Source organism: Pogona vitticeps, chromosome 4 (genome assembly GCF_051106095.1).
Source record: "Pogona vitticeps strain Pit_001003342236 chromosome 4, PviZW2.1, whole genome shotgun sequence".
NCBI lineage: Eukaryota > Metazoa > Chordata > Lepidosauria > Squamata > Agamidae > Pogona > Pogona vitticeps.
The window spans coordinates 210,521,709-210,547,082 of NC_135786.1; the positions used below are offsets into that span (position 1 = coordinate 210,521,709).

At 40.0% G+C, this 25,374-nt stretch overlaps 1 protein-coding gene across 1 annotated transcript; it reads right to left on the reverse strand.

Annotated features, from left to right (window-relative positions):
- Positions 1–30: 30 nt before the first annotated feature.
- Positions 31–20,110, reverse strand: TMEM64 (transmembrane protein 64). The gene is made up of 3 exons (XM_020813812.3): positions 18,619–20,110; positions 5,106–5,261; positions 31–1,919 (listed from the first exon to the last, which is right to left on the reverse strand). Exons 1-3 carry the CDS (start codon positions 19,378–19,380, stop codon positions 1,728–1,730), a joined length of 1,110 nt encoding a protein of 369 aa, XP_020669471.3. The 5' UTR covers positions 19,381–20,110; the 3' UTR covers positions 31–1,727.
- Between the last annotated feature and the right edge of the window lie 5,264 nt (positions 20,111–25,374).

Below are 25,374 nucleotides of genomic sequence, written 5' to 3' on the forward strand. Positions count from 1 at the left end.
ATGATGGGAGGAATAAGTAACACAGAGTAATAAGAGTCAGAAGTGTACTTTATTTTTTAGCAGAAACTAATTAAGACTGCAGACAAAAAAAAGGTTGAATGCAAAGTAGTTTTGTGCTGGTTCCAATTACTATAAAGTATTTTTGGAGAATATATTTTCTAACTCAGGAATACAAACACGTATCTGTACAGAAGTATGGTACTGACACACACAAAGCAGAGTTACGCTTTTATTCCAGTCCATTCAAACCCACAAAGAAGCAACTGCAGAGAGTCCATCATAAAATAATATGTTTAAAAATGCATACTGATTCCTGAGCCTCAGACATTTCTGCCCTTTTCTTGTCATTTTTTTAAAGATGGAAAACCTGTCTTTTTTGCAAATCTTCAACATATGTGCAAAGAAAAAGGGACAGATACAGTCTTCACAACACTCCATTGGTACAAGTCTCAGGAGTACTACGCAAAACACATACATTAAGAGCATCTGTTCATGATCAGAGAAATGTGTATTAGGGAGGAACTGTGTTGATTTTAAAGCTTTTATCAAAAGAAAAACCAAAAGGTCTTCCCTATAAAATAAAGGCCACATGATTTATTAGTACCACCATATTTTCAGAGAGGGTTTACTCCTCCTATTTTATAATTCTTACAAAGAGAAGTGGGTCTAGACCCCTCAAAAGGTTTTCTGAATTATAGAATTATAATGGAAGAGCCCTTTTGTTACTCACAAAGATGATAAAGTCAAGTCAAAAACTTGCACTTCACCTGTAAGGTCTCCACCAGACCACTGTTTGCCACAATCTATTTAAGTACTCTGCAGTTTCCCTTTTACTTTGCATATTACACAGTGTAACTTAAAATGTTATATAAGAGCACTTTAGTCCCAACAAAGTAGGATTTAAATACATGTGAAAAATTAAGAATTGCTCCACATTTCAGTGGCTTACAAAAATACATTCAACCAAAGATATACATATGGTGTTTCCCCTCCTCACCCCACCCTAAATAAAAAAAAAACAGTAAGCAGGTCAAATGATTCCCAAAGTAGCAAAAACTCCCCTTTCATTTTTAGCAATTTCCCACCCCACCCTCCGCCCCCGTGCCACAGGGAAACCCTCTAACCTGTCACAGACAGGAAGATGATTAAATACAGAGAGATATCCCTCCTCCTCAGGAAGTGCTTGTTTTTCCTCCCCTGCCTTACAAATGGGACTTTCTCTGTACTGGATGCCTCCCTAATTTTGAAGGGAGAATACATCTTTCTGGAAATTTTGAAAGCTAAGCACATTCAAGAGTACTTGCACATGAATTTGCATACATTACACTTGTTCCTCAGTATTAAAGATCTACTGTATATTATTAGTTAGCCTTATAAATAATGCTACGCAGAAAAAAATATTTGCTTTTAGAATATTTTTATCTGTCTGTAGAGGCAAACACAAAACAAAACCTAAAGTGCAGACTACAGGCCATGACAATTATAATAATAATGTTGAAAGGTGCAGCCAGACTTTCATCTACATTTAAAATTATTTAGCCATTGACTGATCTTTACAAAAGTCACCCATTTCACAACTTAAAACGACCAGGGTGATTTGTACTATAGTATGTCATCCAGCTGTTTGGGACTGAAGTCTTGCTGAAATGTCCAGAAAAATGTCTGTCAATAGCTAGACTTTTAGGTTCACAGAATTTTAATATAATACTTCTGAAAGGAAGAGGAGATCATACAATGTTGATTCCTCCTCCTGAAAATGCAAGCGTCCTCTTGTTGCAAAATGCTGAGTTGCTGTTGTTCGGTTGACTGCTCTGAACAAGCGATGTCTTCATTTCCATTTCACATGCAACTATAGCTGCATTCAATTCCACTTGAGCCCGGTGGACAACATAGAACATGAGGCCTATACTTATTATAATCTGCAAATAAAACAGAAGTATTTGCTTAATATTTCCAGCATTGGAAAAGAAAACAGCGAAAATACTGAACATCATCAGGGAAAGGATACTTTTAACAGCCTATTTTAGGTCTCTCTACAAGCTACTGAGAGCTCATGGGGTGTAGTGGATAGAATGCTGGTAACTGAATGCTGATTCCTGAGACCTGGGTTCAAATACGTGCTCAGCTATGGAAACTCTATAGGAAGCGACAATGGCAATCCATTCCTTGAACACCTCACATACCTCAGAAACCTTATTACAGTCATCATAAGTATGAAGGAACTTAATGGTAGGTAACAATGAGGTTTTAATACAGGGCATTAAGAATCAAAGTTCATTCTTATCATCAGACATAATTATTTTATCAGTAACTGCAAAGAGAAGATTATCTTGAAAAGACACTATAATGTGACATGGCGTGTGCCCAATAGCTATCAGGAAAGGGGAGGGGCAAGGAAGAGATACAAATAATAAGGACTTCATTCTTTTCAGTTACTGATAAAATAATTGTATCTGATTGTAAGAATGAACTTTAAATCTTAATGCTGTCAGTTCAAACCATTTATTTCACTGAGGCGGAAATGCATATTTACGCACTACTAATTTTATACAAAGACAATATTGATCTCTTATTGCCTTATTTTAAGGATTATGTGACAACCAGGTGAAGCACTTGAACATTCAAATTCAGGTGAAAGTGTTTACAGTATTTCCAAGGAGCTTAAATTTTACAGCAAGCAGCAGATAAAACTTGTTTAAGTTGATTATGTTCTCCTGACAAAACAACAGGAGGAGAGGGAAAGGCCCTGAGGATACTAAAGTATTGCACAATACTATGCTTCTTAGCATTCATAAATATTGATCCTCAGTAGTGTTACATTAATTTTGAGCCCACTGCAAGTGTGTTCGAATGTAGCACACCCTGAAAAGTTCCTCTAAAATTCCATATGAAAATTGTTCATTATCGCAAGCTTTTTCAAAGACTAAAGTGTTCCCAATCTCAAGCCTAATTTCTTTCTGTGACTTAAACCTTCCTATTCTTTTAGCTGAGCATAATCAAGATTTGGACAGCTTATGGAAAACTACAGGATCCATGCACTCAGTCAAATATTTTACTACGCCACAATATAGCCGCCCAGAGTGGTGGAATATACCAGATGGGCATATAAATCAAATAAATAAATTAAATAAATAAAAATGTGGGGGGAAATCCTACAAAATTAAACAAAATACAAAGAGTTCTTGCTCTTTTTCAAAAGAGAAATGACAGTGTTTTAAGAACTCTTCCCAGCTACCTAGCCAAGTAGCCAACAACCCTGGTAGAACGCTAATATGGCAATCTATAAACTATAGCAAGAATAAAGGCGCAGAAGAATCCAACAGAGCATGGCACCTTGTTTACAATAATTCTTCTAACAATTTCCCTCTGTTGGCCTAAACTGGGTTCTAAGACCCTTCCTAGGAAAGAATAACAGCACAACATTTTCTGAAAATACATGATTTCAGACTCTGGCATGCAGGGTTCCTTCTCAGACTTAAGGGAGATACTGAATCCTCCACCAGTGACACAAGGATGCAACTGTGTTCACAGTTCAGAGATGGTATGGAGGGGTCCCAGAGGGGCCAAGTATCAGGTTGATCCCAGGGCCTTCCATATTAGTCAATCCCTGGGTGATCTCCCTATGGTTAACTTTATTCATGGAGGATGGTGATGAAAACAAATTTTCTTCCTTCAGGGTTGACCATGGATGTAGAGAAGGATCTCAAGAACAGTCTCCCCAAGTGTCCAAAGGACAAAGAAGTTTCAAGAACTATCAAGACTCAAAGGGCTCAGGATAGGGCAGGGTAGGGCAGAGTTTCCCTCTAATTTTCCAAAGCACTGCACAGAGGCTCTACCCCCTGCATGCAAGATTCTGGCCACGAGTGAAAGCAAATGGGTGAAAACACTGGCTCCAGAGGGAAGGATACTGTACTGGAGAAGGGAGAAAATTGTGCCAGAAAACCCTTGGGAGGCTGAGGAGAAAAAGAAAGGGAACCTGGGTGGAGGCACCAGAGTGGCCTGAGCCAGAGCCACCAAAAGAAACCCTGCAGGCTTCTTGCTTCAGCTAGCTGAGGGATGCCATAGATGAATGGAGATACAACTGCTCTCCCAACTCCACTCCAACAACTTCCACTCCAATGTGACCATGGAGATGGAGTAAGCTATCTTAATGCCTCCAAGACCTACAGGCAGAGATGTGGGCCACACAAGGACTGCCATGGAATGTCTGGAATTCATGGACTACAGCCTCCAGACGTTTTCAGGAATTCCTCCAGCTAAACATCTTGGGACTTGCATCAAGAAAACAAAGTACTGACAGGTGTTTAAGTCAGTGGATTCAGACTCCAGCAGCTATTTTCAACCTGAGCAAAAGATAGGAGAAATGGATGGATGGGGCTAGGTTGTGTGGGAACTACAAGGGGATATGGGTCTGATAGCTTTTTCGAGATACTTCCTATGCAGAGCCTAACGGACAAACTTCAGTCCACAAATTTTGAAATCCCATGCCTAGACAACTTCCTGTCACAGTTGGAGGGAAGAGCAAGGAGACTATTAAGACATGTTCCCCTGTGCAAACATTTGGGGAGAGTGAGTTAACCACTCCCCAGCTTAGGACTGAAGAGGAGATCTTGGCCAGTCCCATAAGTAGAAAGATAAATGACTGTAGCTTATATTTTTTCCCTTCCTCTGAAGCCCTTTGTTTCCCTGCCAATCACTTTCTAAGGGTGCAGAAAACCCTCTGCATGTTGTGTATGTATACACACATGGGATGAATTAGTTTGAAGTCTCTCCCATCCTCACCTTCTACCAGTCCAGGATGATCCTTAAGAGCAGTAATGAGCAGCCTATGGTCTTCCACATACTGGTGGATTTCTATTTTCATCAGCCATATCCAGCACAGCCAAAACAGTAGTGTGACTAGCAGACCAACAACTGGAAAGTCACATAATGCCACCCCTATACTAGAGACCTACAGTTTGAAAGCCTTCATTATTTAAGACACAACTCAGCATATTTAACTATGTTGAACAGAGATCCTGACTTTTGATTTAAACCAATATGCCAAAGCTTTTTAAAACAAATTGCTGAATACGGCCTAATAAAGCAAAACCAAGATCACTCACCTGTAAACTAAAAATGAAATAGCCACTAACACTTTGTTCTGCAATAACATCCTCCATAGTTCGCAACGTTGTCCCCAAGTAGGAATTTAAGAGCTGAGTTGGAAGCAATCCAATGGAAGAAGCCATCAGGTAGTTTGGTAGTGAAAGATCTGTGATCTAAATAAGAAGAATGCATTAAAATTGACTGTGGAGAGGGAGTCTGTTCATTAGCTTCTTGTCCATTCTTTCTCAAATAACAGCCATGTTAGCTATAGACATTTTAGCTTCATGAGTAGGAAAGAAGAATCTGATTCAGGTATTGATACTCTAAAACTAGCGACTCACCCCAAAAGCTCTAGACTAGTGAAGGGAAATTACTTCAAAAAGGTTTGAATGATTTGTAGTACCTACATTTCTTGCTCTAAACAATTATGGATCTATATATTTCATCTATATGCACAATTCATACAATTAGTAGTCAGAATCCTACTGGTGTTCTCAAAAGGTTTGCATAACTTCTTACAGCTTACCATGGCTAATTGATGAGGTGCCAGGGCATCTTAGTTATGTGCATGGTTATGTGCCTGATTGTGCAACATGTGCAATTATGCACAGTAATTATTCAAAACTTACAAAACACCAACAGAACTCTCAGTTACTAGCTCACGGGGGGGGTATTGTTTGCATAGATATTTCATTTTTTAAATATAGTGGTGCCTCGCTTAGCGACGATAATCCGTCCCAGGAAAATCGCTGTTAAGCAAAAACATCGTAAAGTGAAATTAAGAAGCCCACTGAAATGCACTGAAAACTGTTCAATGCATTCCAATGAGCTGAAAACTCATGGTGCAGCAAAGATCCTCCATATGGCAGCCATTTTCTGTGCCTGTATAGCGAGGAATCCGTCCCTAAGCACAGCGGGGAGCCATTTTAAGCACCCGGCGGCCATTCTGAAAACCCGACTATCAGCTGTTTTTGATTGTCGTAAAGCGAAAATTGGTTCCCGAAGCAGGGAACTGATCACTGCTAAGCGAAATTCCCCCATTTAGACCATCGTTTTGCAATCGCAATTGCAATCGCAAAAACATCATCGTAAAGCAGATTTGTCGTAATGCGGGACAATTGTTAAGCGGGGCACGACTGTACGCAACATTTCAAGAGTTCCAGTTGAAGTTAATATGCAACAAATTAGATTTTTCCTCTACTGTCTTAAAACTGATCAAAAGAAAACCTTAACAGCATTTCGAAAAAATGTAAAAAATTGATTGTTGAGTTTTAAAGAAAGGGAATTCTACACTTTTAAAAGCAGATCACTGATTACATTTCCTGCAGTAAGCACAGCCTACTGCAGAGTATAAATTAAGAGAATGTTCTGAAGTGGTCCTCAAGAGATCCCAATGGAATGCAGAGAAAGAACTGAAGTATGTACATATACATATGTATGTCATAGTGTTTCCACTGAGGAAATAGACTTTAATTCCAAATAATTTAAAAGCCCATCAAAGCCATCAGGAGTCTCCCCCCACCACCGCACTCTTATTTCAGTAAAAATCGAAAAGTAGCAAAAGAGCCTTCACATTTAAAAATCTGTTAATTAAAATATTGGTTTGAAGTATAAACTCCGACAGTATATCTGAAAGTATATGAGTATATAAATCCCTCAGTTATGTTTTTTACATACTTTAATTGGCTTAAATATTTCAAAACTTGTTATAAATATTAAAAAACCAAACTGAGAAACTTAAATGAAGACTACAATATGGGATTATTAGATGTATACATAATCTGCCTCACAAATAAGGCAATAAAAACAAATAAACAAGTTGCAGATAAAACAGGAATAGTTAAGGAACACTGGCAAAGGCAGCAAAATATATGATTCAAGCAAACAGGGAAAATAGTTGGCACTTAATTGCATACAATTTCAATATGAATGAGACCAAGGCTCATTCAGACCCCCTTCAGTGTCAGAACTTGCCAATCTGCAAACATCTTTAAATAAGCACCTTTAATTAATTGTGTTCCATCAAGTCAATTCTGACCTATGGCAACTCTTTTCAGGACTTTCAAGAAATGACTACAGGCCGGTGGCACTAACTTCAATCTTAATGAAGTGCTTTGAGCAGTTAGTTCAGAAATATATTATCTCCTGCCTTCCTGATCCCTTAGATGGGCTTCAGTTTGCTTATAAAGAAAATAGATCAACCGAGGATGCGATCAATACTGTGCTTTATATGGCTTTATCCCACTTGGAAACACAAGGGAATTATGTAAGAATGCTGTTCGCGGACTTTAGCTCTGCTTTTAACACCATTATACCCCACAGATTAATAGACAAACTTAAAGATCTTGATTTCCCAGATTCTATCTGTCTGTGGATTTTGGACTTTTTAACAAATCGTCCACAAAGGGTTAAACTGAATGACTACATCTCTACTGACAAGATACTCAGCACTGGCACTCCACAAGGCTGTGTCCTTAGTCCACTACTGTTCTCCATTTATTCATCGGATTGCACCAATAACCATCCCAGTAATAGGATTATCAAATTTGCAGACGATACTACACTAGTAGGACTTATCTCTGGGGATGATGAGTCTGCGTATCAGGACGAGGTATTACAGCTATCCCGCTGGTGCAAAAAAAACAATCTTTTATTTAACATCCAAAAAACCAAGGAATTCATAGTGGACTATAGGAAAAAAAGAGCAGATATTCAGCCACTGTATATAGATGGAGTTTGTGTGGAACAGGTGGTTGAATGTAAGTTTCTTGGGACTATCATAACAAATGACCTGACTTGGAGTGCAAACACCACTGCGTTAATCAGGAAGGCACAACAACGGTTGTATTTTCTAAGGATTCTTAGAAAGCAACAATTGACTGAGAGTTTGTTAATCACCTTCTATCGGAGTTCGATTGAGAGCATATTATCCTACTGTCTCTGTGTATGGTTCACGAGCTGCACAGTGGCAGAGAAAAAGGCAATTCAAGGGGTGATCAAGACGGCCCAAAACATCATTGGCTGTTCACTCCCCTCTTTGGAAGAATTGTATAAGAACAGATGTAAGAGGAAGATATCTAACATACTGAAAGACTCCTCTCATCCGGGATATCAGCTCTTTAAACTATTACCATCAGGAAGGAGATTCAGGGTATTGAAAGCAAGGACAAGCAGATTCAAGAACAGTTTTTACCCAAATGCAGTATTGAGTTTAAATGCGGGGCCATAGGTTTTTGGTGGAATTTTAATTGCTGAGAGAAAACGGGGTATCTATATTCGGATGGTGAAAGTTGTGTATATTTTAACTTTTTTTTGTAGTGTTGTCCAGTTTTACCTTGGGGAAGAGCACCTCATTTCGTTGCACCCACTTGTGAGCGCAATGACAAATAAATTTCTTATGTCTTATGTCTTAAATACAGTACTCAGAAGTGGTTTACCATTCCCTTCTTGGGGAGTTGTGGGAGGAGTTCTGGTACTCTGCACCTTGTCCAAGGCAAGACAGGCTTGGTCTTCTCCCACAAGGTACAGTGGTGCCCCGTATAGCGAGGTTAATCCGTTCCGGATTAACCTTCACTATGCGAAAACATCGCTGTACGGGGCAGGAAAAGCCTATTGGAACGCATTAAACTTAGTTTAATGCGTTCCAATAGGCGCCCAAACTTGCCCCTCCAGCGATGTTTTCGCGGTCCGGCGACCATTTTGGAGCCGCCAATCAGCTGATCGGCAGCTCCAAAATGGCCACGGATGACCTGAAATGGCCCCTCGCGTTTTCGCTACCTCGGTAAGCAAGGGGAAGGCGCGAAAACACTGACGGAGGCCATTTCGGGTCATCCGGCGGCCATTTTGGAGCCGCCGATCAGCTGATCGGTGGCTCCAAAATGGCCGCCGCACACCCCAATCGTCGCAAAGCGAGTGCGGCGATTAGGGCAGCTCCGTATAGCGATCCCCAAAAAGGGATCGCTATACGGATTCTTCGTTGTATGGTGCGCTCGTTAAGCGAGGCACCACTGTACAATGGGAAATCCATCTCCTGACCTCTAGCTTCCCAGCCAGGGATGCCAGCATTAGCACTCCTCTAATTTCATCTGAAATGAAATTTTTGAGTCTAGGCAGCACATTACTAAAATGGAAAATTCCACACAATACATGTTTAATGCTCCAGTTAGTTCTTCTAATCAAACCTCTCATTGCTCTTTATTTGTGTAGGTTACACCATATGGCTCAAATAGTGTTTATTATTCAGTGCAATTCCAGTAACTGCACTGAATAATAAACTAAATTCAGTACTGAATTGTTTATAGAATTCATGTTAGATTCCCTGACCCTCAATATTTTATTTTCTATTTAAAATTATAAATCCCTAAAGCTGTACAAATATATATATTTGAAACTTATGTAAGATCCCCTAGTCATGTTTACAAGAACAGACTACACCATCTGTAACTATTTGGTTATGTCCTACAGCCTGGAATCACATCCCCCTACTATCTTTCATTTAAACAGCCTTCTTCTATCATTTCACTCGTCTTCTGCTCCCTATTTTTGTATACCCAAATTAGTAAAGGATGAGTAGTTTTACAGGCTGCCAAGCCAGTATAAGATAGCTGACACAAGTGTTGGAATGGGACTGGGAAACTTAATAAAATTCAAAACTTATGACACCTTAAAACCTAACAACTTTTCTTTGAAGTAATGTTACATGGAAGCTAGCACACTTTATCAAATGCTCCTAACAAAACAAGCTTCAGTTTACTTAAGTTTATATCAAATAACATTTGTTCATATTTAACAAAATTTAAATATAATAGGCATTGCTGATTTTGTTGCAACAGACTAATATAGCTACTATCACCATCACCCCACTGAAGGGAAAAGAGCAGTGACAAGCTTTTTATATTTAAGCTTTTTATGTTTAAAAATAATGAAATACAGTTAAACTCAACACAGGGGTTTGGCTTATGTTTATTTCTAAAACATGTTCCTAATGCAGTTAACTGAACACACAGATACGCAACTTTTGAAGTTCTATAACTGGGCCTATTTCTCTCCTGCAAACTTCAACATAAATATCAGAGCTACTGGTGTAATGAATTTATTCTAATATACCATGGAAATAACAATTATAGTCAAAAGCATACGAGTCTGAGTTATTTCACTATAAAGTCTGTAGTGAACCATTCATCCAGTCAAATTTAACTTGGGTGGGAAGTTTCACAGTGCATTCTAATAGCAAGTATGTGAATAAATGCTAGAGCTACATGTCTGAAAAACACTGATAAATTTTGTAATTCTGTCCAAATCTGGGACATTGTGGAAACTTATGCAGAGGAGACCTACTTTAGTCCCAGGAGGATGTAACTAGCACTTTCTCCGGCTTTTAAATATTAAATCAGAAACCCGATATGCTAAGTAGGGCACTCATTAAATTTGATCACGCTCAAAAGCAATCAGGAGGATTAGATCAACACCTCCCAATAGTAAACTGTTCAGTTTGTAACGTTCCCAAGCTAACAGTAAAATCCTATCTGCAGAGATCACGATCTCTGGTTCAGTTTTCTTCCAAGAATGGCTCAGAAATTAATGTAACATTGAAAGAAAGAAACACAGAAAACCCATTAGCAAGATATAGTTAAAGTATCATCTCAAATCACAAATGCTTTTAAACTAAAAAAAATTAACAGTCATTATATCCATCTAACATATGATTGAACTGTTTAAAGTCAGTTTTATATTGCATTATTGTTTTATATTTTTACCTCAGAAGGTAGAGCCAGAAAGAACACAGCAAGAAATGCTGTCATTTTATACTATATTTAAAAGCAGACACTCTAATCATGTGGAACACATAGAGAGAATGGAGTGGCTGCACATCATTATAACAGCAAATGTACAAATTAGAATGTATGGAAGATGGTGTCACCATATTGTAGTTGCAATCCCACTCCATGGCTGCTCTACACCTTCCGAAGGATTATAAGAAATTAAAAGTTCTCCTTTCAAATACCATAAATTCCATGACTCCAAGGCCTTCGTCTTTGGAGGTGTGTTGTACCTACTGAGTTACTTTCTTTAATTTGGGGAAGGGGGGGGGATTCCTGTTGCTTGCTAAAGGCAAGGGTTTAGTAAGGCTTAGGACCCATTTTCAACTGATCTTCCCCATCTTCTACCAAACCCTAATTAGAACACAAACTTCCAATGTCCCAGAGCTGCAGAGTTTCTCTTGGGATGTAATAAGGAAAATAAACTCAGGAGAATGGATTTTGACAACTTCTGAACCTCTGAGTGAACTGAAACTGAGCTTCATTTGAAATAAATTAAGCTATTAATTTTTGGAGACCATACACAAGCATGACTCACTAAGCATCAAATCACAGATTCTGGGTAGTGAAAAGTAAGCCTCTTTTGCTAGGAGCCAAAGAACTTTTATTAGTACATTTCTTTTTCATTATCTCACATCCCTCCTTGAAAGTAAGCCAGCTGATTTAAACAGATTTAAATCAGTTAGCTGTTTTGAAATCCACATCTTTTCTCAACAAACAAGCATACTAACTTTAATTACTTTAACAATTCAAATATGACTTGTAATTAAGCAGAACCCTTACAGAACACAACCTGAAACCCATAGCCATGCCCTTATCACTACAGAATTATAAAATATGAAAATGAAATTTAATTCTCTTACATTCTTAAGGGTTGGAAACAGAGTGGGTAAAATCAATGGGTATTTTAAAAAGTCAAATATTGTGTTTTTAAAAAAATTGATCAATTCTTTCTTTGTAAAAATATGATAAAGTACCACTTTTTTCTATGAGAGGAACAAAAAAAACGCACAAACGATTAGCTCCTTACCCACATAAAATCAGTAAAATTTGTCATACAAAAATTCCAAATATTAGATGTAAAAACTTCATGCGTGTGTGGAAGTATCTATTTTGCACTAAAAAAAATTGAAAGGTGTAAATTAGACCCACTTATGATCTAATTATCTTTCAACAATTCTACTTCAGTTTTAAAAATAAAGGAATTAACCAGCAGTTACTCTGATCCATCTGTATCTGCTCAATATTTTGTTCACCCTATTTTATTTAGATTTGCCAACTGAAAATCAGTGTTTTCTCTGAAATTGCCATTTAGATATGCCTAGCACAGGTACTTAATCAAATCATCTACTGCTAGAATTGAAAACTGATTGCAAATTCTACCCCCCACCTCAAGAAGCTATCACATCAGCAAGCTTGACCCCTGATTAACTGTAAATTTGATATTAGCAACATGAGTTGTAACTGACAAATATATGAAGGGGGTAAGTTAAAAATGAACATGGATAACTGGGTTCTGAATACATCAGAAATAAAAAGATTAGAACTTACTGTTCATTACGGGGATTGTCCACTATATAAACCTTAATTATAAGAAATATATAAGCGGGATATTGTGTTTCTGTACTCGATTCAAAAAAAAAAAAAAAAGGAAACTGCCCAATATTGCTGCACAATATCATCCTTACTGGGTTTTGTGAGAAAAAAGGCTTTTGTGGCTCAAAGACAGATTTTTTTTTCAAACTAAGTAACTGACCAATCATATGGGCTGCTACTCATACAAGTAAAGTACTGTACTTCATACCTAGATGTTGCTACATATAGAAGCCAAGGGACATATTTGACTTAACCTGCTGGAGAGTGCTCGTTGTAGCTCTCATTGTAATGTTTTCTTCATTATATCTACGAATAGTACCTTTCAGTAACAGAAGCCTCTTACGAAGAAGCTTATAAATACTCAAGACCATATAACTGCAGCTGAAATTGCTTTCAGAATTATTGATCTTATTACAGAAGACAACCATTATTAGTAGATTTTTTAAAAAATAAACATTTAAAAAGTTTGTCATATTTAAGATAAGTTTTTGTTTTTTACAACTCAATTGGGGTGCTTATTTATAAACAGTGCAGTGATTACAATGAAGTCCAATGGAAATTGTTGAAACCAAATTCATTCATTCATTCATTCATTCATTCATTCATTCATTCATTCATTCATTCATTCATTCATTCATTCTTTCTTTCTTTCTTTCTTTCTTTCTTTCTTTTTCTTTGATGTATATCCTGCTCCCATTAGTGCTGAAACACTACTCTGGGCAGTTACAACAAATATAATAAAAAAAATTCTAAGCAAGTTTATTTATTATTAAATGAATGGTTAAAAATATCACCTTGTTGCTTCAAACTATGCCAACATCACTTTATTAAACAGACTTACAATCCACGTTTCTGCAAAAGAAGTAGGAGAGAAAAGCGCAAGTTTTTGGGTCAAATATCAGATAACAACATAGTATGGCACACATTGCACCGTGGAACTTCCTTACTGCATCCTGAATCACCACAAGTGCTAATATCCAGAAATACCATCTGTCACACCCTGAATTCAATATATATCTCATCTCTCTCTTTAACTGACCACTTGAACTATTAGACCTGGGTTTGCTCACCACTCACATGAACAAACATGTATATTAATTTTCTTTTCTTTTACAATCCTCACCAGTCCTGCCACCAATCCTTAATTGCTCCTATTTGTCAGTTTCAGCCATTCACACTCTGGCATTTCCAACTGTCACCACACAGCTGGTCCTCAGGTAATCAAAACGCTACACCACTTGGCTTGAACTAAATGAGGTAACTTTTACTGCAGAAACGGAGTAAAATGTAATTTTATTCCTAAACATAATTTAATTAACCTGGTCGATGATGAGAATGCTGTAGATATATCTTGACTTCAACAAAGTTTTTGACAAAGTGCCACATGATATTCTGATTAGCAAGTAACTAGGTATGTGCTGTATGGCAGTGGTCCCCCCTTTTTGACACTGTGGACTGGTTGGGGGAGGACAGGGTCTGTGTGCAGGGAAGGCAGGGCACACACACACCCGTGGTCATGCACATGCACAAAGGGGCAGGGGTGCTCGCAGGGGCATGCATGAAGGAGCTGTGAGGGGATGTGTATGTGTGAGGGTGGGCGGAAGATCTGTCTCCGTGGCCCAGTCTGGCCCAGGCCATGGACCGGCACTGGGCCACGGACCGGGAGTTGGGGACACCTGCTGCATAGAACAACAGTCAGGTGGATACACAGTGGGTTACAGAATCATATTAAAAGAGTGCTTATCAATGTGTCCTTCTCAAACTGGGAGGAGATAACAAGCAGGAAGCCCCAAGGCTCAGTAGTTTTTATTAATGACTTGAATGAGGGGGCTCAGGGAATGCTTATCATATTTGTGGATCACACAAAATTGGGTGGAATAGCTAATACCCAGAAGACAGAAACAAACTTCAAAAATATTTTGATATGCTCAGCACTGCCCAAAAAACAACAGAATGGAATTTAAGAGGTTTAAGTGCAACTCTGTCTGTGCTCTGTTGCAGTTTGTTGGATAGTTGAGTATTTATAGCTGTGGGATCAGCACAGACAGAGTTCTGACTCCTGTCCTCTGAAGATGCCGGCCACAGAGACTGGCGAAATGCTAGGAAGAAAACCCTTAAGAAGACAGCCAAACAGCCCAGAAAACCCACAACAGCCATCAGATCCCGCTTGTGAAAGCCTTCGAGAGTACATAAAATTACCAATCATGAGGTAAAATGACAGTTTCAGGCTTTAATCATATACACATTCACTTAGAAATAAGTCCAACTGAATAAAGTGGAATTACATTTTTAGCAAATTCGCAGAAGATTCTACTAGGATGGGATTTTTGGATTACAAATCTCCTAATGCTAGGCCAAACTTCACAAGATTCCTGTTCCTGCACCTGTGCTACCTGGGAATCTTCTTTCTCAACAAGAAACACCTAGCTAAGCCTCAAAGGTTCCCAGGTGGGGCCTTTCTCTCAGGTGAGCCACATTTAGGTATCATTTACGTATCAGGTGTCTATCTGACAGGTAGAACTCTCAGAATGAATCATTATTGTAATCCAAGAAATCAAAAAATCCCATCCCTAGATTCTGCTGAGTCTCCAAATTCTAAACTTAGTACCCTCTACATGTGTACAGTGTGAAACCAATGAATTCAAGTTAATATCAGCACACTTCTACTGTCCTGCTATGCTACAGCAAATACAATTATGTAGGGCAAATTGCATAAAGGCTGCATGATCAAAGTTTTAAGACTATCCCAGCATATATAGAAGCTAGAAGCTCTCTTTAGTTGTTGCCCAATATTTTTAGCTGTAAATATACTTGTTTAGGGAAGGCATACATTATAAAAGAAGGGAACATTGACTCACAATGATGTGAACCTGCCTTTTACACTGCGATTTGAAACGATCCACCCTTATACAGTACTTGCAGATAGCCTCTTGCACTCTGAAGATATGAGTGACTGAGCACAAGTTTTTCCCCTTCAATTTTTCTCTGTCAAAAACAAAAAAATCAGTAATCCTCACCAAATATACTGCATTGCAGAAAAGGGAAGTAAACTAAAAGCAATAAAGTCTAAAAACCAAAGTACTAAAGATGTCTGCATTTCACAACCATGAGCCTAGTTTATGACTACAATTCAGAACTCAGTTACTAGGGATTAAATCCAAGCAAACACACTGGAACAGATGCCCAAGTAAACAAGTTTAGGCTTGGCCTCAAACACAAATAGGTTCTAGAAATACTAGTTCATCAGCCATATTTTCAGGTTAAATTAAATGAATAACTACAATTAACACCCAATATTACTCCCAATATCAATTTTTTAAAAACAGTATTACTGCTAGTTTTAGTTATTCTAGGAAAAATGACTGAATTCTTCTGTGCTCATGCATATCAATTTATATACACCAAGGACTTGAATAATCTTAATTATTTTCTCACATGGATTTGTTGCTATTCAGTTCTGCTCTCAGGAAGCACTGTTCTGTAAATTTATAGAATATCAAAAGGGGTTTTAAAGGCCCTTGCCAGCTCAACAACTTGTGCCCAAATAGTTTCTGATTTGGGGTCATGTATTTTAGTCCCAGTCTTATGTCTGAGGAAGTGGGTTTGCCTTTTGTTTTCATTTGGTATGCTAGCACAGACTAGCATGGCAACCTATTCTAAAACATAAAGATTATACTCTTATTTAGTAAGGAGCAACTTCAAAGTATCTTCAAATATAATATTTGAATACTTAAATATACCCTCAAAACAAAAGAATTAAATGCAATATATTTATTTATTTATTTATTTATTGTATTTATATCCCCGCCTATCTAGTCGAACAACCAGACATATAAGAGTAACACTATCACACTGATAGTCTACATCAGGGCAGATTTGATTTAGATCAGTGGTTCTTAACCTTTGTTACTCGGATGTTTTTGAACTGCAACTCCCAGAAACCCCAGCCAGCACAGTTGGTGGTGAAGGCTTCTGGGAGTTGCAGTCCAAAACCCCTGAGTAACCCAAGGTTAAGAACCAGTAATTTAGATCAAATTAATTGAAATGATGATTTAAATCCAAATAATTGGATTTTTTTGACAGTTTAAATTAAAATTTGATTTTTTAAAAATTTAAATCATTTAATCATGATTTTAAAAATTCATTGCTTTTTATCCACTCAGCTTGAAATACAAATATTTATTGATTTTTATTTATTTATTTATTTGATTTATATCCTGCTCCCATTAGTGCTGAAACACTACTCTGGGCAGTTACAACAAATATAATAAAAATTAAAATTAAAGATAAAAGCATTAAAAACAATGTTATAAATAACCCTTAAAAAACAGATAGCACAGACCAATCATATAAAAAACAGAGCAGATGGAGGAAAGGGGGCAGGGAGAAGATCTACTGGGGTCTGTTTCAAAAGCTTCCCTGAAAAACTACGTCTTTAGTTCTCTCCTAAATATCAACAGGGATGGGGCTAGGCACAACTCCTCTGGAAGCTGGTTCCATAAGGTTGGAGCCACCATGAAGAAGGCCCTACCTCTTGTAGAAGACTTATGGACTCTCCTGGCAGTGGCCTCCTGGAAGAGCCTCAATGAAATGATCTTGTGGGTCAGGCAGGTAACATTAAGAAAAGATGCTCTGACAAGCAACATTGGTATATGCAGAGGATTCTGCTCTGGCAATCTATTGAACTATATAATACAAATATTCCTATGTCTCCAAACAATTTTCTTCAAGTATGATTTTTCATTAACGGTGCTACATATGAGAATTAGTATTTTCCACAATGTTACTTTTTTGCTTGTTTCCTGAATTGCATCGTTGCTTCCTAGAATTATCACTATAATTCAGTTTTCTATTAGTGTATATACGCACACTTGTGCACTCACACTAGCCTGAAAGTCACCTGTAAGGAATTCCAAGTTACATGAAATTTTAAAAAGCACACAGACCTTTTGGAAAAACTGCAAGAACCAGTAGGAGTTTAGTATCTATTCTAGTGTGTTGAATGCAAACATGTGTAAGAAGAGTTTAACAGATTCTATTCAAATGATAAAAAGCTTGGGGTCAATGAAATCTGGCAAAGCAAGAACAAGAAAAGGGTTGCCTAAGCCTTTTCTGACCATTAACCCACTTTTAAAAAGGCAATCCCCTGTATTTTTTTAAAGTACACCTCAGCTCAGTGATGCTTACTCTCAAGGGAAGATGTAACTTTCTCCCTACACTTCCTGAATCAACATCTTTTTCATTTCAAAAGCAAGCTCTGATTAACTGATAGTCACTCTAGCAATTACCAGGATGCTTAATTAACCAACACTTCCATCCTCCATTTCTGTTAATAACACTACTGCCTCTTTGAAATTCAATGTGGCCCCACCTGCAATGTCTACTTTTATATAGCTGTATGGCAAAATATGTCTGAAGAAATATTTATCTATGAAAGTTTTCATTGAAATAAATCTGTTAGGCCTTCAAGCACCATAATATTTTGCCCATTGTTCTCGTTTACTTTTCACTTTAATTTTTACCAAAATGCTGAATCATGCCTATTTCTTCTGAAACTGAAATAAATTTGTTAATCTTCATGGTAGCATATTTTCATTTTGCTTATTTTTGTTATACATGCTCTTCCCCTACATGTGGTTTTAAACCATAGGGAGAAGAGCCACCCAAGTAGAGATCTAGGGCATCCCTTTCTCTTTGTGTCTGAATTTTCAAGTACTTGAACACAAAACATTCAGTCATTTAGAACAGCTTGTGGGGCAACCAGTTGTTACCACTGGCATGTTTCTTATTGCTCTTTCCTGCTTAATCAGTGCTGATACAATATTCTCACATAATACCATCTCCAATGGTGAAGATGAAGGAGGATGAGGAGGAAAAGGAGGAGGAGACTTAATCCTGAGGCTTGAAAGAGTCCAACTCTACTAAGGATGCTATTTAATCTTTTGAATTCACCTTGCTAATAATGTAGTTGTGCAACCTCCACTGACAAGAATATGCATTTACTGTAAATCAAATCCAGCTTTCTTTCGTGTATTAATATCCTCTACAAGTAAGGTCTTTGAGATGAAAAACGGCACCCTTTCTGACAGCACCCCTTCTCCTAAGAGCTACTCACAGAGAAGACTGCGTTTTGGAGCCCGAAAGGTATAGGGGTGAGCCTGGCCAGGGCCACCACCTTGAGGCCGCTTCTTCCCTCCACCACGCGAATGACAGCGCTGAGCTTCTCGCTGCCCTGAATCCTGGCCAGCACCCATCGGGCCAGCAGCTTCTTGCAGACGACGTGGGAGATGAAGGTGCCGATGAGGACTCCCAGCACCATGAGGCCCATGCCCAGCACGAAACCGTAGAGGTAGCCGGCGGCCACGTTGAGGAGAATGTAGCCCCAGCCGCAAGGGAAAGACACCACGATGAAGCCCACCGTGAAGAGGAGCACGCCCGCCAAACTGTCCAAGCTCTCGGCCCAGAGCATCAAGTCCCGCAGGTACTGGCGCACCAAGGCGAGCGACGCGAAGCAGAGCGCCGCCAACAAGCAGACGCTGAGGCAACTCTTGCACCAGCAGGTGCCCAGCAAGCAGCCCGAGCAGCGCCACCCGGTCCTGCCCTCGCCCAAGCCGGGCCCGGCCTCAGGCAGCTGGCACAGCAGAATCTCCACCGACGGCTCCTGATGGGAAGGAGGCGGCGGGTAATGGTGGAGCCCATTCTGCTCCCCGAAGAGAAGCCCTTCCGAGGAGGAGGAGGTGCCGGCGGCTCCCGCCCCTCCGGCGCCGCCACCCAGCCGAGGCAGCCACCGGCTCAGGTCTTGCCGGGCTCCCTGGGCAAAGGCTTGCTTGGTCGCCCGCGAGAGCAGCTGCAAGGCGGCGGCCCCGGAGCTCCACATCGCCCGGCGTCTTTAAGGCGGCGAAGGGAATAACAACACCTGGAGGAGGAGGAGGGGGGGCCGCCGCAGGCAGGCCGAGGAGGTCAGACAGCTGCTTCGCCCTCTTCTCCGCTTCGCAGGCGCCAGGAGCAGCCGCTCGCTCATCGCCGCCGCCGCCGCCGCGAAGGAGAACGGCTCGAGGGAAAGTCTCCGCCAGGCCAAACTGAGGCGGCGAACCTCCCTCCCTCCTCAGCGGCCTCTGACGGGCTGAGACTCGGGGCCCCCCTCCCTACGAAGCCAGCCGCCTTCCAGCCAGCCGTTAAACGACGGCGGCCAGAAACTGGCGGGCTCGGCAGCTGCGGCCTTGGCGGAACGGACGTCCCGGCGAGGAGCGGAAGAGGCAACGGCGGCGGCGGTGGCGGTGTGCCATGTCCCGGCGCTCTCAAGGCCGCGCCGCTGGGCCGGCTTCTGACGGAGGCCGTTCGGGGCTCAGCGACACCCGCGATGAGGCGGAGAGGCGGGCAAAGAGTTCGACTGAGGCGGCCCCGGAGGCGAGGGAGCCGCGCCAACACCGATGTGGCCGAGTTCGGCAGTGGCTGAACTGGGGCGAGGAGGAGGCGGAGGCGGCGGAGGCGGAGCCGGGAGGAAGACGGAGGGAGGCGGCGGCGGCGGAGGAGGAGGATGGGCGCCGCCTCCCGCCGCGGAGTTGAGGGGAGACGAAGGGACGCAACAGCTGTCCTCAACGTTTTAGTGCCCACGTAGGCAGGAGTCACTTCTGACGACTGTCACCACAGAAAGCTCCGCTAAGCATTAAAACTACACGCTTTCCCCCCCTTCTACACAGGAAAGTTTCCTCTCGCGAGTGAGCCACTCCTGCCTGTACACGACACAGCAAGAACAGACAAGTGTCTGAGAGAGTACAGCTGTCAGGATCATCTGAAGAATACTTTTCTCATGAAAACAGAGCTCCTGTCATTATACAAACACATCAACGTGTTTACTTATTTACTTTCTTAAAAACCTCCTGCCCTAATGTTGACAGTGACATCTCACCTGCTTTGAAAATCCTGCCAGGGTTGCCATAAGTTGGAAGCAAGTTAGTGGCACATGACATGCCCTAACTTATTTACAGCTTACAACCTGCTATAATGTGTACATCTTCACCTCCCTATGTGTACCTTTAAAACTTGTTATATCCTCAATAAGATTAGTGGTGGCGAAAAGGAGCAGCCATCTCAGATTTTGAGTAATCTGCCAGCTGTGTATCTCATGAATCCTGGCTGGTCTCTGTTGCAGGGCTCAGTCAGATGAACATTTGTCCCATTGTTTAGTCTACTGTAAAGATGATTGGGTTTGCTCTTTTTTTCTAGAATTCGCTTGACATAATCACTAGAGTGAATCAAACTGTCCCCACAGCAATCCTATCCACAGCTTTTTAAGCCTCTGCCAGGGGATTCCATTTTTTGGGTATGCGTAGGAATGCTCTGGATAGGTCAGCTTCCAGTGTGCGTGATCTCTGGGAACAGACTTAAAAGCGAGACTTTCCAGCCTTCAATACTCCTTCCATTTTTGAATGTCTGATATTGTGGAGTGGCTTGATAAGTGAACCATTTCAGGATATTGGCAAGTTCAAAATGGAAAGAGGCAGAAAAAATAAGGTCACTAGAGCTCTGACATGTCATTTTGATGCATGGTTCACACCCAATGGCATATTGCCCCTCCATCCAACCCCAAGCAACCCTATTCAGCCTGCAACAGCTCATCCCAAAAGAGCCAGTTGTAGATATGTCCTACATATGCCACATAATAATCTTCTTGGGCCTCCAGAACTAAAATGATTTTAAAAAATTAAAAACACATTTTAAAAGGTAAAAGAACAGTTCTCTTAAAATCCTTTCCACAGCAATGATGTACATATTTAAAACCTGCCTGAAAAATGAAGATCTTTGCAGCCTGATCTCCTATGGAAGGGAATTCTGCAGCCCAGGAAAAACCACTGAAAAGGCCCTGTCTTGTGTCTGCACCAAGCATACCTATGGAGGCAGTGAGACCAACAGAAAGGCCTCCGTCAGAGAACTTAGAGAACTCCATACCAAGTCCTGGGGAGGTATGGAGAGGTAGTACTTCAAATAGCCTGGACCCATGTCTTTTAGGTTTTATTGGACAACCAACATTATGAATTTGGCCCAGCCAGTGAAACTGTTGTAATATGGTACAGTATTTCTATTTTCCCTGTAACCAGCTCTGGTCAGAAGTCTGCCTGCAGCATCTTGAATCTGCTGAAATTTCTGAACACTTTCCAGAAGGTAGCCCCATGTAGAGCAAATTACAGTAATCCAAATGGAATTTAACTGGATTGAATTCAAGATAGCTGGATCAGAATTCTCAAGGAACAGGCATAGCTGGTACACTAATTTTAACTGTGTATATGTACTCCTGGCCACTGCAGAGATGCATACATGCCGATTCAGGAGTGCATCCAAGAAGCAAACCTGAGTTTTCAGGGAGAGTGCAGCTGTGTCCAGCACAGAATGAATCCCATTTTTTCATCTGGTTTAGGAGTGGCATACTTTCCCTGCTACCACATAGGAAGGAAAAATAGAGTTGGGTGTCATCAGCATACTGATGGCACCATACTAAAAAAACTCAAGACAAACTCTACTACTGTAATGGTTTCATGCATATGCTAAATACCAAATTTCAAGCCATAGATTTATATGCATCCTGCTTCTAGTTATGGGGTTGGAACAGAATTAAATGAGATATAGAAAATGACAATTGTATCATTAACATTGTATCATACTGTTAATCATAAAATTTCAAAGGCTTTGAAGATTTATCACCAATATTAGGAATACAATTGCAATTTTTTGTATTTCATTCCCATGTTTTTTTTCAGATATACTAATATTAGGACTTCCTGTAACTTAAAACAAGGTAGAATATAGTAATCTTTTTTTTTAAATTGTGCATATATTATCTGTACATGCTAGGAGGACCCAGGAGCAATCACATTGTCTGTGATCATGGACACTCCAGAACAGGAGCTTGACACATATGCTTCAGGGTAAAATGGGGGTATGTTCTTTGTAATAATGTAATAGGTACTTCATACATAAAGAAATATATGTCAGGCTAAATCCAGATACTGTAGTCTCATCTGGAGTCAACTCGGTGCTGAAATCCTGTTGCTTAGCAAGTTGCAACCAAAGTAGGGCCACTGAACCCATGGGGATCTAGTAAACCAACTCATCTGTAAGTTCCATTTATTCAATGGGCCTACTTTAATTATAACTTACTATATGATTTCAGCTATTGAATTAATTAGGTACGCATAAGTGTTAACAAGTCCCATTTATTCAGTGTGTCTACTCTATTGAGAATACAACTGAATATTAATTATTTTGAGTTGCTCTGATCCTAAACAGCATCAGACTCAGCTTATTTATCTTAGAGGTTTTAACTGCAAATAAAATGTCAAAACCTCAGTTCACTATCATGCTGAGAGCCAAATTACACAAAGTTCTTTAGAGGATTCTTTAAAGATCAAAACACTAAAAGGAACCCTGAGTGGGTTAGATCTGAATATAGAATATAGAGTACAGCCTGTGCAACCATTTGTGGCTGCATTGTTTTCCCAAGTGGAATTGCCTACCTCCAGAAGTTCACTTCACACACACACACATGCACGCACGCACGCATGCACGCACGCGCACACACACACACACACACACACACACTTTCTTCTTATTTCATCTGAACCCATATGTATAGAGTACTTTCAAGCCAAGGATAAAGTTTCATGCATCCGATGAAGAGGACTCTAGGCCACAACATCTCATATACCATGGTGCATTTCTTTGGGTTTAATACTGTGTTTTTAATATAGAAGATTAGTACAATTAGTATTGTGGAAATTATGTCTGCAGTAGCAATGTTTAGCTGTGTGAAGCAATATGGGGTGAAACCTTTGCATTTCTTAAAATAATATTATGTTGATAGCCTTCCAATATTGTTTCTAATTTGGCCTCAATCTAGCCCAGTTACTGTACTTGTTGAGGCTCCAATTTGTTACTATTCTTAGAACTTGTAAGGTGTAGCTTTAGAAATTTACTTACTACATATCCACAATATGCCATGAATCTGTATACAGTGCACTATAATTTGATTGTTGTGAAGGACAGGAGGACCTGAGTGTGCCGTCTCATCCAGAAAGAAAGGACATTGAAGGGAAAAGAGAAGAGAGGGATGTGCCAAAGGGGAAAAGTAACCAAGAAAGGGTTAAGATAAGTATGCTTGTCTGAAGAGGATAAAGGGAAAGGGGAGGAGCAGTAGTTAGACATTTGGGAGGAGGATATAAAGCAGGGAACTGGTGTGTGGGACTTTCATATAGAGACTGGAAAGAGTAAAAGAAGAGAAGAAGCTGAAAGAGGTGAATGACTTGCTGAAGAACTTTCCCAACTTAAAGGTTGGAGACTGCTACCTGATGCGGTGTCTGACAAAGAGGGGATCACGGTGAAAGAGACAACAGAATGGACAGTGGTGGTGTTTCCGAGGGGATGCTGTCCCTGGAAGAAGGTGGTGGGGCCGGATCCCACCTACAACAAGCCGCCAGCAGAGGGGGATTGGGCCCGCCATCCGTGATGCAGCACTATATGTGCGGTGAGGAGCGCACCACTGAGGAAACCTACAGACAAAGAGAGGTTTGGACTGGCACTCCATTTCTGAGGAGAGACTATATTCAAGATCAGTTTAGTAGAGTAGAGAGACAGTTGAATGACTGGGACTTGTTTGTGCCCGGTGAAGTTGTTATAGATACTCCAATGTTAGAATTGAATAAAAATCGTTATGTTCCAGATAATCAGACTCTGCCTGTTACCGCGCATAATTTGGGGCCACCTAAGACTCATAACGAACCTTATGACAGTTGTATACCCAATGTGGGGTAGTGGATAAGGTGATGGGCTACTAGACAGGAAGCCTGGCTTCACATCCCTGTTCAGCCGTGGAAACTCACTAGGAGAGTGGAACTGGTAAAACCACCCCATAAATAGTTCACTTACCTTGAAAGTCCTATTAGGGGTTGCAAAAAGTTAGTTCAGACTTGACAGCACAAAAACAACATAAACTGGTTATTACTAAGGAAACTGAAAGGATATTAGATTAATATAATTAACTCTTTTGATGAGGTGGCACCTATCTCTGTATACGGAACATGTACGGAGTTAGCCACCAAATTACTCTTTTGTTTACTTTCAATTCTTTTGTATCTTTTTCCATGGCAGCTCTACCATATTAGAGAACTGTGTCTGTAATAGGCTACAAGCTGTTCTATTTTTCCATTCAAGTGCCTAACGGGGGGGGGGGTTGTTGGATATTGGAAGTGCACATAACAAATTCTGCCAACAGTACTAAATGTGTTGGAATGTTTGTAACATTGTACACAGAAGCAAGAAATCAAATTCAAAACTGATTTATTTATTTATTTATTTATTTATTTATTCATTCATTCATTCATTCATTCATTCATTCATTCATTCATTCATTCATTCATTCCATTTATATCCCGCCCATCTGATATATTCTACCACTCTATAAAGGAGTTAGTTTAGTAGTGCAATGTGAATGATATTGTTGTATGTCAATAAAGCCTACTGATTTTAGAGGAACCTAGCTTCTCCTCTTTACAGCAGGTGGTACTTATTGTATAATAAGTAAAATAAGTTGCCTGGTTATCATCAGTTAATTTGTAACTGCTTTCGCTATTTGCAAATGCTTTGAAATGCTGTTGCTAGAATTGTCATTCTCCTTGATGCATCTTGGGCTTAGTTCCCAAGAAATACATGTATTAAAATGAATATTAAAGCTACATGTCCTGTGTGCAGGTATCTTGGAATAAATGGCACTGCCTTCCACATAAACATGCATAGTAATGTTATGAGTCACTAGTCATATACACAGCTACTTGGTGTACTGCATCCGCTGAAATATAAAGTAATGTTTGACAACATAAAT

Coding starts and splice junctions, on each gene's coding strand:
- TMEM64 (XM_020813812.3), bottom strand. CDS start 19,380: ATGTGGAGCTCCGGGGCCGCCGCCTTGCAGCTGCTCTCGCGGGCGACC. Junction 5,262..18,618: donor TCCAAAACGCAGTCTTCTCT/GTGAGTAGCTCT, acceptor CTTCTTATTTAG/ATCACAGATCTTTCACTACC. Junction 1,920..5,105: donor ATTTCATTTTTAGTTTACAG/GTGAGTGATCTT, acceptor TTTTATTTGCAG/ATTATAATAAGTATAGGCCT.